The sequence below is a fragment of the Patiria miniata genome, unplaced genomic scaffold (assembly GCF_015706575.1).
Source record: "Patiria miniata isolate m_02_andy unplaced genomic scaffold, ASM1570657v1 HiC_scaffold_10, whole genome shotgun sequence".
Taxonomy (NCBI): Eukaryota; Metazoa; Echinodermata; class Asteroidea; order Valvatida; family Asterinidae; genus Patiria; species Patiria miniata.
In genome coordinates, this window is record NW_024037048.1 from 9,157,211 (window position 1) to 9,170,017 (window position 12,807).

The 12,807-nt window shown below is 40.4% G+C and overlaps 2 protein-coding genes across 2 annotated transcripts; both read right to left on the minus strand.

Moving 5' to 3' along the window:
- Positions 1-67: 67 nt before the first annotated feature.
- On the minus strand, positions 68-6,173 carry LOC119737322 (arrestin domain-containing protein 1-like). The gene is made up of 7 exons (XM_038211587.1): positions 5,849-6,173; positions 5,463-5,666; positions 4,002-4,246; positions 3,152-3,334; positions 2,851-3,039; positions 2,204-2,327; positions 68-1,890 (listed from the first exon to the last, which is right to left on the minus strand). Exons 1-7 carry the CDS (start codon positions 5,985-5,987, stop codon positions 1,706-1,708), a joined length of 1,269 nt encoding a protein of 422 aa, XP_038067515.1. The 5' UTR covers positions 5,988-6,173; the 3' UTR covers positions 68-1,705.
- Positions 6,174-7,118: 945 nt separating this feature from the next.
- On the minus strand, positions 7,119-12,676 carry LOC119737329 (arrestin domain-containing protein 17-like). The gene is made up of 7 exons (XM_038211600.1): positions 12,448-12,676; positions 11,244-11,363; positions 9,888-10,135; positions 9,213-9,395; positions 8,831-9,022; positions 8,290-8,428; positions 7,119-7,362 (listed from the first exon to the last, which is right to left on the minus strand). Exons 1-7 carry the CDS (start codon positions 12,581-12,583, stop codon positions 7,223-7,225), a joined length of 1,158 nt encoding a protein of 385 aa, XP_038067528.1. The 5' UTR covers positions 12,584-12,676; the 3' UTR covers positions 7,119-7,222.
- Between the last annotated feature and the right edge of the window lie 131 nt (positions 12,677-12,807).

Consider the following 12,807-nt stretch of genomic DNA (forward strand, 5'->3'; position numbering starts at 1 on the left):
ACAGAGACGAAATAATGCACGAAGTGAAGTCTTTAAAGTGAAGTAGAAGCTTCTATAACACTCATGACTCGAGTTTACACATTTTGCTAGAAAAATCCTTCAAGAACATTGTTTGGGGCTTCTCTTTTGTAAATATTAACTTCTGGCATTGCTTACAGACGTTTACGTCTTTTCTGTAATTACATTGGTTTTTCTTTAAGAAATCAGTGTCAGCATTAAAGGACACGACAATTGGCCTTTATAGATCGTCGAGTTGAAATGGAACAATGAACAAAGTCTCATTTTAAAACTTGTTATATTCAACATTGAAGACAGATAGTTTTGTGAGGTCATGGTTTAATATTTCTATCTCAACGGCAGAATGTTGTAATAATATGAACAAACGATCCATGAAAGGCGCGATTTTGATGGTCATATGTGCCATTTTGCTCCCTTTAATACGGCAACGGCGCCCTCATGACACGTTATGATCCTCCGATGTTAACCATGCAGTCTGATAAAGTGGTTTGGACGTCATGCTTAAATGTTACATTGAAAACGTATGTATATACATGTACATGTACTTATTACTCTAGATTGAAATTTAGAATGCAAAATATAAAACGCTCTATAGAAGCACTATAGAAGCACTATATAGATTGAAATTTAGAATGCAAAATATAAAACGCTCTATAGAAGCACTATTATAGCTCGAATAACAATTATTTGTATCAGCCTTCTTAAAGATATTTGTTACTTGTTCTTAAAAAACCCACCTTAGATGCTTCTGGACAGTTGAAAATGAATACATGGTAACGTAGGGAGGTTTTCATTGCGATTCTGTACATATCTAAAATATAGACCCTACTGTACAAATGTTCCTGACAGACTTTCTATATAGGCTTTCTTAAATTAAAAAAAACTAAAATGTCGTGCTTCCCAGCACCATGATTCAAACTGTGAATGACAAACAAAATCATAAAACTACAATATTTCTCCATGACTTTACTAAATCTCCTCTTCATATTCTATGTAGCGAACTATATTTGAACAATTGTAAAGGAAAAACTGTTCCTTTCGAATAAAGGAACAAGCAAACTGATTTTTCCTGTCATGCGAGAAAACAACAAAACATGTGTAAGTTATCCAAGAAGTTACTAAAATGAGATCAATCGCTTAACTTTCCCCTCTAAAATTAATGTGAAAAGGGAAGACGCATATTAATTAGTATTTTTGATCTTGTATTTTTCTTTGAATATTAATAAATGACATTCTAATGTTTATTTACAAACAGACTTCCCTCAGGATTTTAAAAATCACGTATTTGTTCCTAGTGCCGTAAATCTGTTTTGGTGAGTTGTGTGGGAGATTACTAAACTAATAAAAATGCCCGGCCATGGAAATAGAAAGGTGGAAAGGGGGGGAGGGCTTGGTGCTGGACACCACGTGACACTGCGGGCGCGGTTCATGATTTATGTACATCTTATGCAAACTTTAACTTTATATCACAAACGGTGCATTGCAAGCGTTTGTAATCGCCGTGTTTCCAAACCGTTCGAAAATTAGAAGATAACTTCAAATCGGCATGTTTTGGTCCCTCACCACAAAACTCTGCCCTTCCCCCGCTCATAAAGTCGGAAAGGGGCGCTCATAAAGTCGGAAAGGGGGTATATATCCTCCCCACCCCCCGGGATTTACGCCCATATATCCTCCCCACCCTCGGGATTTACGCCCATGTTTGGTCCACTTCCACCTCATCCTCAGACGTTGTGAGGTTGAAATGCAGATACTTCGGTAGGAACTGGTCATCGTTGAAGTAATCTTCCCTGTTTCCTTTCTCGATGTTGTGGATCTCTCCTGTAACTTGCTCGTAACTCGGTGGGGAAAAACGAAGCCTTTCATTAGGCCGAGCTGTGTGGAGACAAACAGAGGAGGAATACTTTACAAGGGTACATCGGAGTTAAGACTGTTTTTGATTTCATCAGTTTCGCCTCTGATCATAAACAGTCCATACAGAAATTATTTTAAAAAAATTGAAATTGTTTTTATAAACAAAATCATATCTACAAAATCTGCGCGGCTGTTGTCCCAGACTTGTCGGATCGCTACTTGAAATTGAAAAAAAAAATCATAGAAACGAATAGGGGTTTTGGTCTTACGAGACACACTTCAATGGATATGTAAAACACAACGAAGAACTCAATCGAACCATTCGAATAGTTACCGTGATTTGCTGGTCCATCCGCCGGCGTGGCGCCTTGATCAACGGTAGCCATCGGAGCCGAATTCCACAGCGGAACGGAACCCACCGTAATCGGGAATTTTATCGTGTGGCTTTTATCCCTGCACTGAAATGTAGAACAAAAAGATTTGTTATAAAATAAAACGGTACGTGTTCATGAAAATACATATAATACCCAATGTACTAGGTGAAAATGTTCGCCTATGAAATATTTCGCTCGTCACAATATGTTGTGAAGGAAGCACAGGCGTTGCAAAGCATTGTGGGTAGCCTGCTACCTTAATCAATGCACGTACATTCAGCGCACACGTGTCACGCGTACACTGTTGACCCGCGTTGTTGTTCAAACAAATTTTATCCAATGAGGGCTCCAAGAAATTACGTCATGCATCCTGAAGAAATGAGCCCTTCCCGGCCAGCGCACTGTTTGGGCGGTGGGTACCAGCGAAATCAAATACACTAAAAAGCGACGGCAACCGAACTCTCCTTTAATTGCAGTAATTGAGGGCGCTCTGACAACTTTTTACAACAGCGGCGGGGATGCGTGAACATGTCCATTTTAATCTTAGCTTGCGCAGGCAACTAATTTCCTGTAACTGAAGAGAAACTGCGCGCCATTGTTTACCTACCTGAGCGTAGTACTCAATGTCGATGAGGCTGCATCCGTCCATACCGGTTGAGGGAACAGGAGGGATCGGTAAGGGCCCTACCATGATCTCTGATACTCGGCCTCGGGGGCAGGTGACTGTCGATTTCATCTTCGCTAAAACTGTCTTTGTGGTCTCCCTTATCTTTCTTTCATCCTGGTAGGACACTTTCTGCAAAGAGAATATCAAGAATCAATCCATTCTGTTCTCCTCGTGTTGATTCCAAATGAATAACATCCGTGACAAAACCTTCATTTATACACATGCAGGACAAGATTTTCACCTGAATAAGAGTCGCAGTGAACTCTCTGTGCTCCGATAGCTCACGGTTGTCCACGTTACCCGTGACGTAGATGGGTTCGCCAGGCACGTAGCCTTGCTTCGGAAGGCTGATTAAAGTGATTGCTTCGAGATCGGGACCACAGCCGCAAAAATTGCGAACTTCATCCTCACTCTCTAAAGGCTCCTGGAAAAATATCATTAAAAACAACAATTAAATTATGTAGGGCTTATCAGCTAATTGATTTATTGAAATCAGTTGATTTTGAAGCTGCGGCCCAACGTTAGACCTGCTGTATAGCCTGTACGTCATTTAGGCTACATGATGTAAAAGTCTGTTCACATATTAATGCACAACTACTCACACGGTCGTTACTATAAATTAAAAAGATTCTTACTATTTTGTTAAACGTCAGTTGGTGCATGGAGCGTTTTATAGCATGTGGAACACTCAATTTGTGTGCAGTACAGTGTTATAGCTCCAATGCGAAATGAGTGAGTGAATGAATAAATTGGTAGCTGGTCAGTGGAGACCTGAAGCACGTGTTGTTGCGCGGGCCTAAGGGACAAGGTGATTGATTGCCAAAAGGCATTTGCTGAAGTTTGTTACTAACCAGCGGAGAGACACGATCATTTAGCTGCTTTGCCCAGCTAAAAAAAATACGAATACATTGTTTTTTGGCTGTGAATTGTCATGTTTTGTGCAGGCATAATAAAAGGCAACGTTATTTTTTTTTTTGCTCTTTCCTTTTTTTTTTACGCAAAAGCACCAGGTTTACCCACTGATAGGATCAATAGCTTTTAATTTAATAAACGAAACAAACATTAATGTCGGTGTAATCCCAGAAACCAACCTCTATGTTTGGCATCGGATTCAGATCCACGTCCGGACCGAGCAAGGAAAAACACTTCTCCGTCTTGAACAGTTTGTTTTTCAGGAATCTGGACATGGTAACAAATGCTTTGGTCTTGTATCGTACGTAGCCATTTGATCCCTCGAATGACGCAGGTAGAGCTTTGGATGGAACTAAAAACTCGAAGGGGAAATTATGTCTTCCTGATGGGAGGCGCATGTCTTGTGCATCTGGTTGAGTTTCATCTGAAAATCAAGAAAGTCAGTTTAAACATAAACATGCCGCTTGTATTAAACACACCTGTATTAAAGACATGACACATTTTATCGTACCTGAACGTTTGTAATTTTGACAATGATCGTGTTGAGTTGCTGTGTTGTGAAAAAGCGTGGTGGTTGACATGTTCTGCGCAAGGTTGGATCTTGCACACATTTACTGTCTTCCTTTAAAAAGCATGCGCAGTTCAATGACCTCATTTACATATAAACTCAGGAATAAGGACAGCACACAATAAGTGCCACAAGGACAATAGTGCCATGTTTGCACTGAACAGCATTAAAGTTAGCTCATGGGTGCAGGCCAGTAAATCGGTCAGAAATTGCCTACACCGGCCAAATCACAATTTGCATGCCCTCAAATTCTTCATTATTAGAGCATTTAGAAGGCCGTGAACTTGATGATTTGTAATAAAAAAAAAAGTTTGGAAGCCGTGCGGAGGACCGCAAGCTCGTATTTCTGTGAAATGTGGATGAAATTAGACATCAAAATGGCTTTATTTTGCAATGGAGCGAGGCGTCCATTTTCAAAATGGCGATGGGCTTCAGGACTGCTTTTATGGATAATCATCTTTGGATGGAATTTTTCTCCCAAAAGTCATTGGTTACCCCCCAGAAAATTGAACAGATAATGAAAGATGATGAAATAAGCTTTAATTTGATGTACGTCGTGAACACCTCGGAGAATTGCGAGTATTTTTCCTGAATTTCTGAAGTGGGGGCATTTATCATTTGGGTCTGTGGAAATGTATGTACTGGTCTGCAACCTTATACCCATGTGGTGACACAGCGCCATCAATAGTGAATTTTAAGTGTTTGTTTAATTTTATGTATTTTGTCGCTGATACCCGCATGAAAACGCACGAAAGGTAACGTCATGACCTTGCTATTTTACAACCCATAAAAAGTCTAACATTGCTTCATTACACAATACTCGGTTACTCGTAAGGTAATAGTACACAGACCAAGTTTAATGAGGGGGCAATAACGTTGCCGACAGACCCCAACAGACAGAAATATAAAAACAGACGTTCCGACAATAAGTTAGAAAGGGGAGGGCCGGGGTGAGTATGAGACACCGTATGCTCCGTTGAGTTCCCATAACATCTATCCGATTTAATTAAATGCTTCAAGTTTGTATATTGGTATATAGGCCTAAGCTTACATTGTGTGTACATGTACCTACCTGAGCCGAACAAGAGTCGGGAAGAATCAAAGTAGTGCTCTCTCGCCTCGTGTCTCTCAAATTTACTGTTGCCATCTTGCCAGATTTTTTTGTGTCGTGCCCGGATGTACTCGATTTTGTAGTCAGGGTGCCCACTGTGTATAGTCTGACTGTCCTTGGTGATCCACACGATCTTAGCTTTACCTCGAAAGCGCACCGATATACCTGTCGGAATACAAGAAGGGCTGGGACAATGACGCTCTCGTATTTGGAAAAGTGACATAATTAAAATGGACACCCTTTAGATTTTGTGCACGAGCACCCATCTTCAATTACACATGACTGAACATCCACCATACTATTAAGTATGACTGGGCTTTGATGTACGTTTTACATTTTAAACTAACCTTTAATATTTCTGAGGCCCATCAACTCTTCGTTTCGTTCAATGTCTATGATCACCCGTCCTTTCACCGTATCACCTGGTAAAAACACATCTCTGTTGACATCGTAAACGATCTCCACGTTTTTCAGGTTGCCCATCATCTTGGCTGAGATTTCGGCCTAGTTTCTAGTAATGATCAGCTAATTCTGTGTCCGTTTGTATAACCACGACTGCCATACCTAATCACACCCTGTACCATGCAGTGTGTACCACGGTACACGTACCAAATATTGGACTTTGAACGTTTATTGACGCTGCCGTAGCGTTATTTGCGTATGGTTTGGAGCGACGTCATAATATAACGCTTCTTGACAAAGGTTCAAAGGTCACGTCACGTAGTATTTTAATTCTAAGCCCCGCATTCTGATTTACGCGTAAATCTGATGTGTAAATTCAAATAAGCAAATTTAAATAAAGAGATTGCAAAGCTATGTATTTTTACACAAGAAATAATGGACATTTATTTACAAGAAAAAATACTAATGGGAAAAAAGGAATACAAGAAATCGCAGTGTAATCTTAAACTATTTTTAAATTAAGATAAAATAGATTAAACGTTGTAATTACCTGTATTAGCGAAGACAGAAAATGACAAGACAATGTTAGCTAGTCTTCGACAATGAGTGAATGACGCAGCAAGGAGTGCCCGAAACCTGACGTTGAGGGCGCTCAGCTAATTTGAATATAAATAGCCTAAAGAGTCTAACCCAATAGGGATAAACCAAAAAAATAGAGGGGGGGGGGGTATTTTTACACTCGTCACAGAACAAACACCTTCCTATTTACAACCAGCGCATGATAATGTTGTGTTGAATTAATAATAACACGATCGAGCCTTTACAAACACACCCATGTTTACGTTCCATACCTATTGTGTGGACATTCTTTTGTTTTCGTGCAGTTAAGAAAAACCTGTGAAAAAACCCTCATTTTACCCACACTGTGAAAACTTTTTCAACCCATTTTTTTACTATGATTCCCTTGAGTGTTTTTCTTCATTTTGCGACGGATGAACTTAACCCAAAAATGCCTGTAAACCTGTTTCTCATCAGAGAGTGGAAAGCCTTGTTTGGACGTGGGGAAGTCCACACAATGTATCTGAAAAGTGATTGATGCGGTCATCTTTTGTTTGAATGTAAAGATTGGACACCCCTATCGCGTTCAAAGTTGTTCCATTATATTACATAGGCACACTTTGTTAATGAATTCATTTTGATTCTTATTGGTTATACTTGGTTGTAGCCACATTCCCTTGAAGATTAGCGCGAGTCCAGCATTGCATTCTGTCAGATTATTAAACGTGAATTTAAGTAATATTACATTGTGGTTACTGTACTCAGATGATTGACTGTGAGATTAATATTAGGCGGATTCTCTGGACATTGGTTGAGATGAGACGCGGTATCGCGAGTGTGTGGAACACTGTCTCTTCGTAGCTTGGCGGTGGACAGTCGTTCACGTATTCGTTCTCACGTGCTTAATGAGAAAATAATACAGGAGAAAATGTAAATATCGATGATAGCAAAAGTTTGTTGATAAGTTATCCAACGAATAATTATCAATTATGTCTTTGTCTACAAAGGACTATTGTTGTAGGTTATGTTGTCAGCCCTGACTATTTGGGTACTCTTTATAGACTACATGTATGTTTGCCCCGATTCAGACGGCTTTCGATTGTGACGGCTTCAGACGATTCAGACGGCTTTTGATTGTGATTAAGTTGCACGAATAATTTGTCCGGAATAATAGCTATCATTTCATTTTGTAGGTTTTGTTTCTTTAGATCGTTTCTTTATGACATGATCCCGTGTGGCAAAAATGCAATACACATTATATATTTTTAAATTTCATTTTTAAAGGTAATATATACAACATTTCCATTTGGTATAATTTTCAGAAATGGATGGACTTTCAGGGGTAAATATTTCATAGCAAAATATTGTAAGTCTGACTTTTTTGAAATTTGTGCTCGTAGATGCTGGAAAAACCAAGACAATCAATCATCTTTATGTAGTCCGGTTCCCTGACCCCACTTAAGATGACAATTTACAGATGTCGGGAAATCGTAAGGTCAGGAAACCAGTCTAGCTGGCTTGTACCCGTTCATAAGTGTATAATTCATTGCAAATAAAATGCGGACTAACTAAATATGGTAAATTGGGGGCAGTATTTAAAACAGCCTGTTTTTGTTCAAACGCTGGAACAGCGTTGGAAATTGATACAAAAATTACCACTTTTCTTGAAAATGACAGCACACCAGGTGTCATGATTTTACAGGATACTTTAGACTGTCATTCACTAACAGTCCAGTAAGGTATTTTATAATAATTTGGTAGTTTTGTTATTTGATTTTTGCAAATGTTGCATCATCCTTTTGACTGACAGCTGAACTATATGAAATACCTGTTTGCGTTTGCCATCTGCCATAATCCCCCATAGCGTTGAGCGGTGGTGCAGTCGATATAACAGGAGGGTGCGCTGCTGCACTACGGACCGTACCAATCATAACAGGGAACACCTCTTTGCAACCAGTTGTGTAACACTACATGTAGAATAATCAATAAAAAGGAACTCCAATAGCTTTAACGTGTGATGATTACTTAGTTTCAAACGTAATTAAATACATCAATCAACAACCAAAGGTAACACGATTTTGAATCGATCGGTATAAAACTAAGGCCAAAAAAGTATCCTGTTTCTGGTATGGAGCTTGCCCCAAAAGTGGTGCGGCGACGCGGCTTCTTGGTTTTTTTTTTGGGGGGGGGGACTTTTTCCCCTTCAAATGTCGGCTGATGACTGCAAATGATGGCCGACTAAATTAAATGCAAAATGAATGGGAGCCTAGAGTGGCCACATAAAGCTTATACTCGATCGTATCGGAATCCCTTCAAAAACATGTTAAAAGTGTGCAACTTTCAATTCTTTTAACAAATTGTCAACGAACCTTGACAGAGTAGTCGATATCAATCAAGTTACACCCAGGTAGATCAGATACCGGTACATCAGGTGGTATGAGCAGCGGCCCCAAAGTAAACTCGGTAATGCGTCCTTTTGGGCAACCAATTTGGCTAGCTTGTTCCGATAAGGTGACTTTTTGTGTCGAGATCTGGTATCGGCGGGCCTTGTAAGTTATTTTCTGTAAGGAAATGAGCAGTTAATGATAGAACGACTTCTTTTTCTTCTTTTGTGATATATCATAATATTCCAGGCAATAATAAACTTCTTAGAATACTGTAATTTTATCAACGAGGGATCTTTGATGTATTGTAGAACCAAAATGTCAATTGTATGCCACATTTATGCTCCTCTACGAAAAAAAGTCTCACCTGCATAAACGTCGCTCGAAATCTGATGTTCTCATTAGCAGTGTGATTATCCACGTGACCGATGACGTAGATGGTTTCCCCAGGAAGGAATCCTTGTCTCGGTAAACCCAGAGAAATGATAGATTCCACATCATCACTACACCCACAGCAAGTTGCAACTGTGGTGTCCCTATGTACAGCTACCTGAAATGTGAAATAGTATACATCCCTTTAGATTCACCTGTGCATACTACGATCAATTAGTGTATTGGTTGGAGTCTGGGGTAGAGTTTCCCGCAAGCATTGCATTGTTTTCATTCGACAAAAGTTTTGGTTTTTACTGCTACTGCTAGATAGCGTGGGGTTCTGGCATGGGGGAGGGGGTAGCAAAATGCTGCTAGGGGCAAGTTACCCCGATCATACCCTTTATACCCCGCCCCTCCCTGGATATGTCATTGCGTTAGATAGCTGAATGATACCGAAGATAGGAAGAGGATTTCAATGGGCTTCGGGTTGTATCCTTGCTGTTATTAAGGTAGTAAATCAGTTCATTTTGGTAACTAAAGGCGTCTGATTTGCTCAAGACGAAATGCAGCATGGAGGAATGGTTTAATTTCAGTTGGAAAGAACAAGTCTGCTCTCGGGGTCACACATAGAATGTTCAAGATCCGATAAGTGAAGATGTAGCTGTCATACCTCAGCGCGTCGCTTGAGACTCAGATCTACCGTTGGTCTCTTCAATCTGAACCGCTTCTCCTCCTTGTTTAACTTGTCGTAGAACGTCTTGTTGCGACTCACAACCAGCTTGGCGAAGTACCGAACATGCCCGCTTTTTCCTTCGAAAGATTGCGGTAAACCTTGGTTATTAGGAATCTGAAATTCAAATGGGAAGACATGTCTGCCCGGTAGCAGAGTCCGATCCACAGGGAATCGTCCGTGCTGTCCTGCAATGAACAACAAAGCTATAATTATAGACCTAATTTTGTTTATTTCATGCAAAATACATGTATCTCTGTGGAATAGACACAACTGTTAATCCAAGATGTGTCAGACTTACGTTCATGCAAAGAGTTTAGGCCCTGTCATTTTTTTTATGCAGTCCTTGTAAATGCACCCTTGTGTCCCATTTAACCTTTATTATTCATTTTGCTATTTTTTAAATATAATGTACTTATAACTATCACAAACTATCCAAAAAAACCTGACCCCACCTCTCTCATTAGTCCGACGCCCAAGAAGATTAGTGTTAGGGTTAGGGTGAGGGTTAGGGTCAGTCAACCTGAACAAGTGGAATTACACAGTATTATTTTTCACCGGACCAATGGGACGTTGGACCAGTGGGACTTCGGATCAATGGTACATTGGACTTTCGAGACGTAGCCGTTGTTGGCAGCGATTTTAAACCATTAATTCTACCGATAATTATGATTCCATCTTTGCAGACCTGTTCCAAATTGATACCCTGATATAGATTTTGATAGATAGGATTATTAGTGACAGATTGTCACTGACTGACTCAGCTTAGTGTGGAGGGTTAAGGGCGTTTTGGCGCCTTTTGGTTTTCCTGCGAATGAAAATTTGCGTGTTCATGAGCAAAAGTGTGATGTTATTTCAGGCAGAAACCTCAAAGTTACAGCTATTTCAGCGCCAAAATGTGACTGAATTTTGGATAATTTGCTGTCGTAAATTTTCTTTTCTTTATTGTTTTGTTGTTGTTTCATTTCATGATAAGTAGGCCAGTGAGCAAAGTTTTCTCAAAAATGTTATCAATGAGCAAATTTTGGGTTCACAATTTGAACAGAAAACGCCTACACTGAACAGTGTCTTCATTAAATGACATCACAGCAACAGCGCCCTCAGGAAAAGCATGGTAATTGTAACGCTTAAAGAAGTGAACTTTTCAATTACATTAATTAAGAAGGGATGTCAAATAGTTTTTATACATTTCAGAGGAGTAGAAATTTGCACAAAATATGTTCCCAGCTAAAATTAATATCATGAGCCCTTTAACACAAAAGTCGTTTTCAACACACAGACAATGACTTGACCAACCTGTCCCAAATACGGCGAGAGTGTCACTGAAATAACATTCCTCAGATGCGGCCACATTTTCGCTGTCGTTTTTGGGCACGAATTCTGTTTTTGCCCCTCCTCGAAACCACATCCATATTCCTATGATTAAAGAAATAAACAAATTCGAAACACGGTAACTGAAGAGCATTTCGCCGTCACAGTTCAAAGTATTAAAACAAAGTTTTAAATAACGTCAAATATTCACACAGCAAGAAAAATATGGGTGGGTGTGTGGTGTGTACATACGGTGTGGGTGTGTGAGGTTGTTTCTGCATTCAATAATGATATGGGACGTTGAACAATAGAGAACAATAGGGTTTCCAATTCCCGAAGGTCTCAGATTTGGCAATCGTGTACAAAACATATGGGAGGTCTTCCTAAAAAGTTGGGGTACAAACAAAAGAGGGACAAGGGGGGGGGGGGGTCCCCGATTGCAGGCAAATACACACTTGGGGTTGGTAATGCATTCAGCTTGAGGACCTGGGCCCAGGTCCTCGGGAGAATTTCGTTTACAAACCTTATGGGAGCTGTCGAGAGAAAGTTGGAGTACAAACAAAAGGGAACATAAGGAAAAGATCAGGTCCTCCTGAGTATAGTCAAACGCATGGGTGTGTGGGTGTGTATGGAGGGGGGGGGGAGGGTCGACGGGCGGATATTTGCGCACCCCCCCCTCCCTTCGTTTCAGACATGAGCTATTGCTTATGAGCGCATCGTGAGACGCGGTTATACACACAGATTTTGAGATCTTGCGGACCGTAAAATGGAGGGCGCTATTTCGTTTTGTATACCGCCTAACTGTGACCGTAACTCTGCAAATGCCACTAATTACCTTCCATTATGGGCGCCAGTTTTTGCGGCGACCCCCCCCCCTTCTTATTCCCGGCTTCGACCACCGTTTTTACCTTGTGCCGCGCCAACGTACAAAATAAAAGGGAGCAGTTTGTTTTTGCTGATTTTAGAATATCGGTAGTCTGTAATCTGTCACTAAAGTAGAAACAAATAGAGATATTCTGTGAGATATGCATTGTCTTGCACTGTGCGGAACGTAGTCGTGTCATGTTATGTTTCCGTGTTGATCACATTATGCGGCCGCGGCACCAATTCTTGCAATGAGGCTGCATCCACACAGTGTGAATTATGCACGGAGCACGCTGCATACGCACACAGACACACACACACCTACCGTTAATATCCTCGAACCCTTTCCCGTCCTTTGTGGGATCGATCTCCATTATTGCTTGACCACGGATAAAATCTCCAGGAGAATACTCCACAACATCCCCATCGAAAGCGATCTGTAACCGTTTCAGCTTCCCCATGATGTAAATGAGTGGAGAGCTTCATGACAAAATGTGTTTTCCCATGTTACTGCATGCAGATAATGTGCCTCAGAGAAGTAGAAAATGTAACCATGAAACAGCCGTCTACACGATTCGATGAAATTCCCAGAGTGAGACGTCACAATTTCTGAGTAGTGAAACACATGAAGAGATAATATTGTGTTTTGAACAAGTAGCATGATTGTTTATGTGTTATGAGTGTT

Excerpts from the sequence above, each read along its gene's own strand:
- LOC119737329 (XM_038211600.1), bottom strand. The coding sequence starts at position 12,583 with ATGGGGAAGCTGAAACGGTTACAGATCGCTTTCGATGGGGATGTTGTG. Across the intron at positions 11,364-12,447 it reads AGGGTTCGAGGATATTAACG|GAATATGGATGTGGTTTCGA; the intron begins GTAGGTGTGTGT and ends CTTTAATCATAG. Across the intron at positions 9,396-9,887 it reads GTCTCAAGCGACGCGCTGAG|GTAGCTGTACATAGGGACAC; the intron begins GTATGACAGCTA and ends TTCACATTTCAG.
- LOC119737322 (XM_038211587.1), bottom strand. The coding sequence starts at position 5,987 with ATGATGGGCAACCTGAAAAACGTGGAGATCGTTTACGATGTCAACAGA. Across the intron at positions 5,667-5,848 it reads GGGCCTCAGAAATATTAAAG|GTATATCGGTGCGCTTTCGA; the intron begins GTTAGTTTAAAA and ends GTATTCCGACAG. Across the intron at positions 4,247-5,462 it reads CCGACTCTTGTTCGGCTCAG|ATGAAACTCAACCAGATGCA; the intron begins GTAGGTACATGT and ends CTTGATTTTCAG.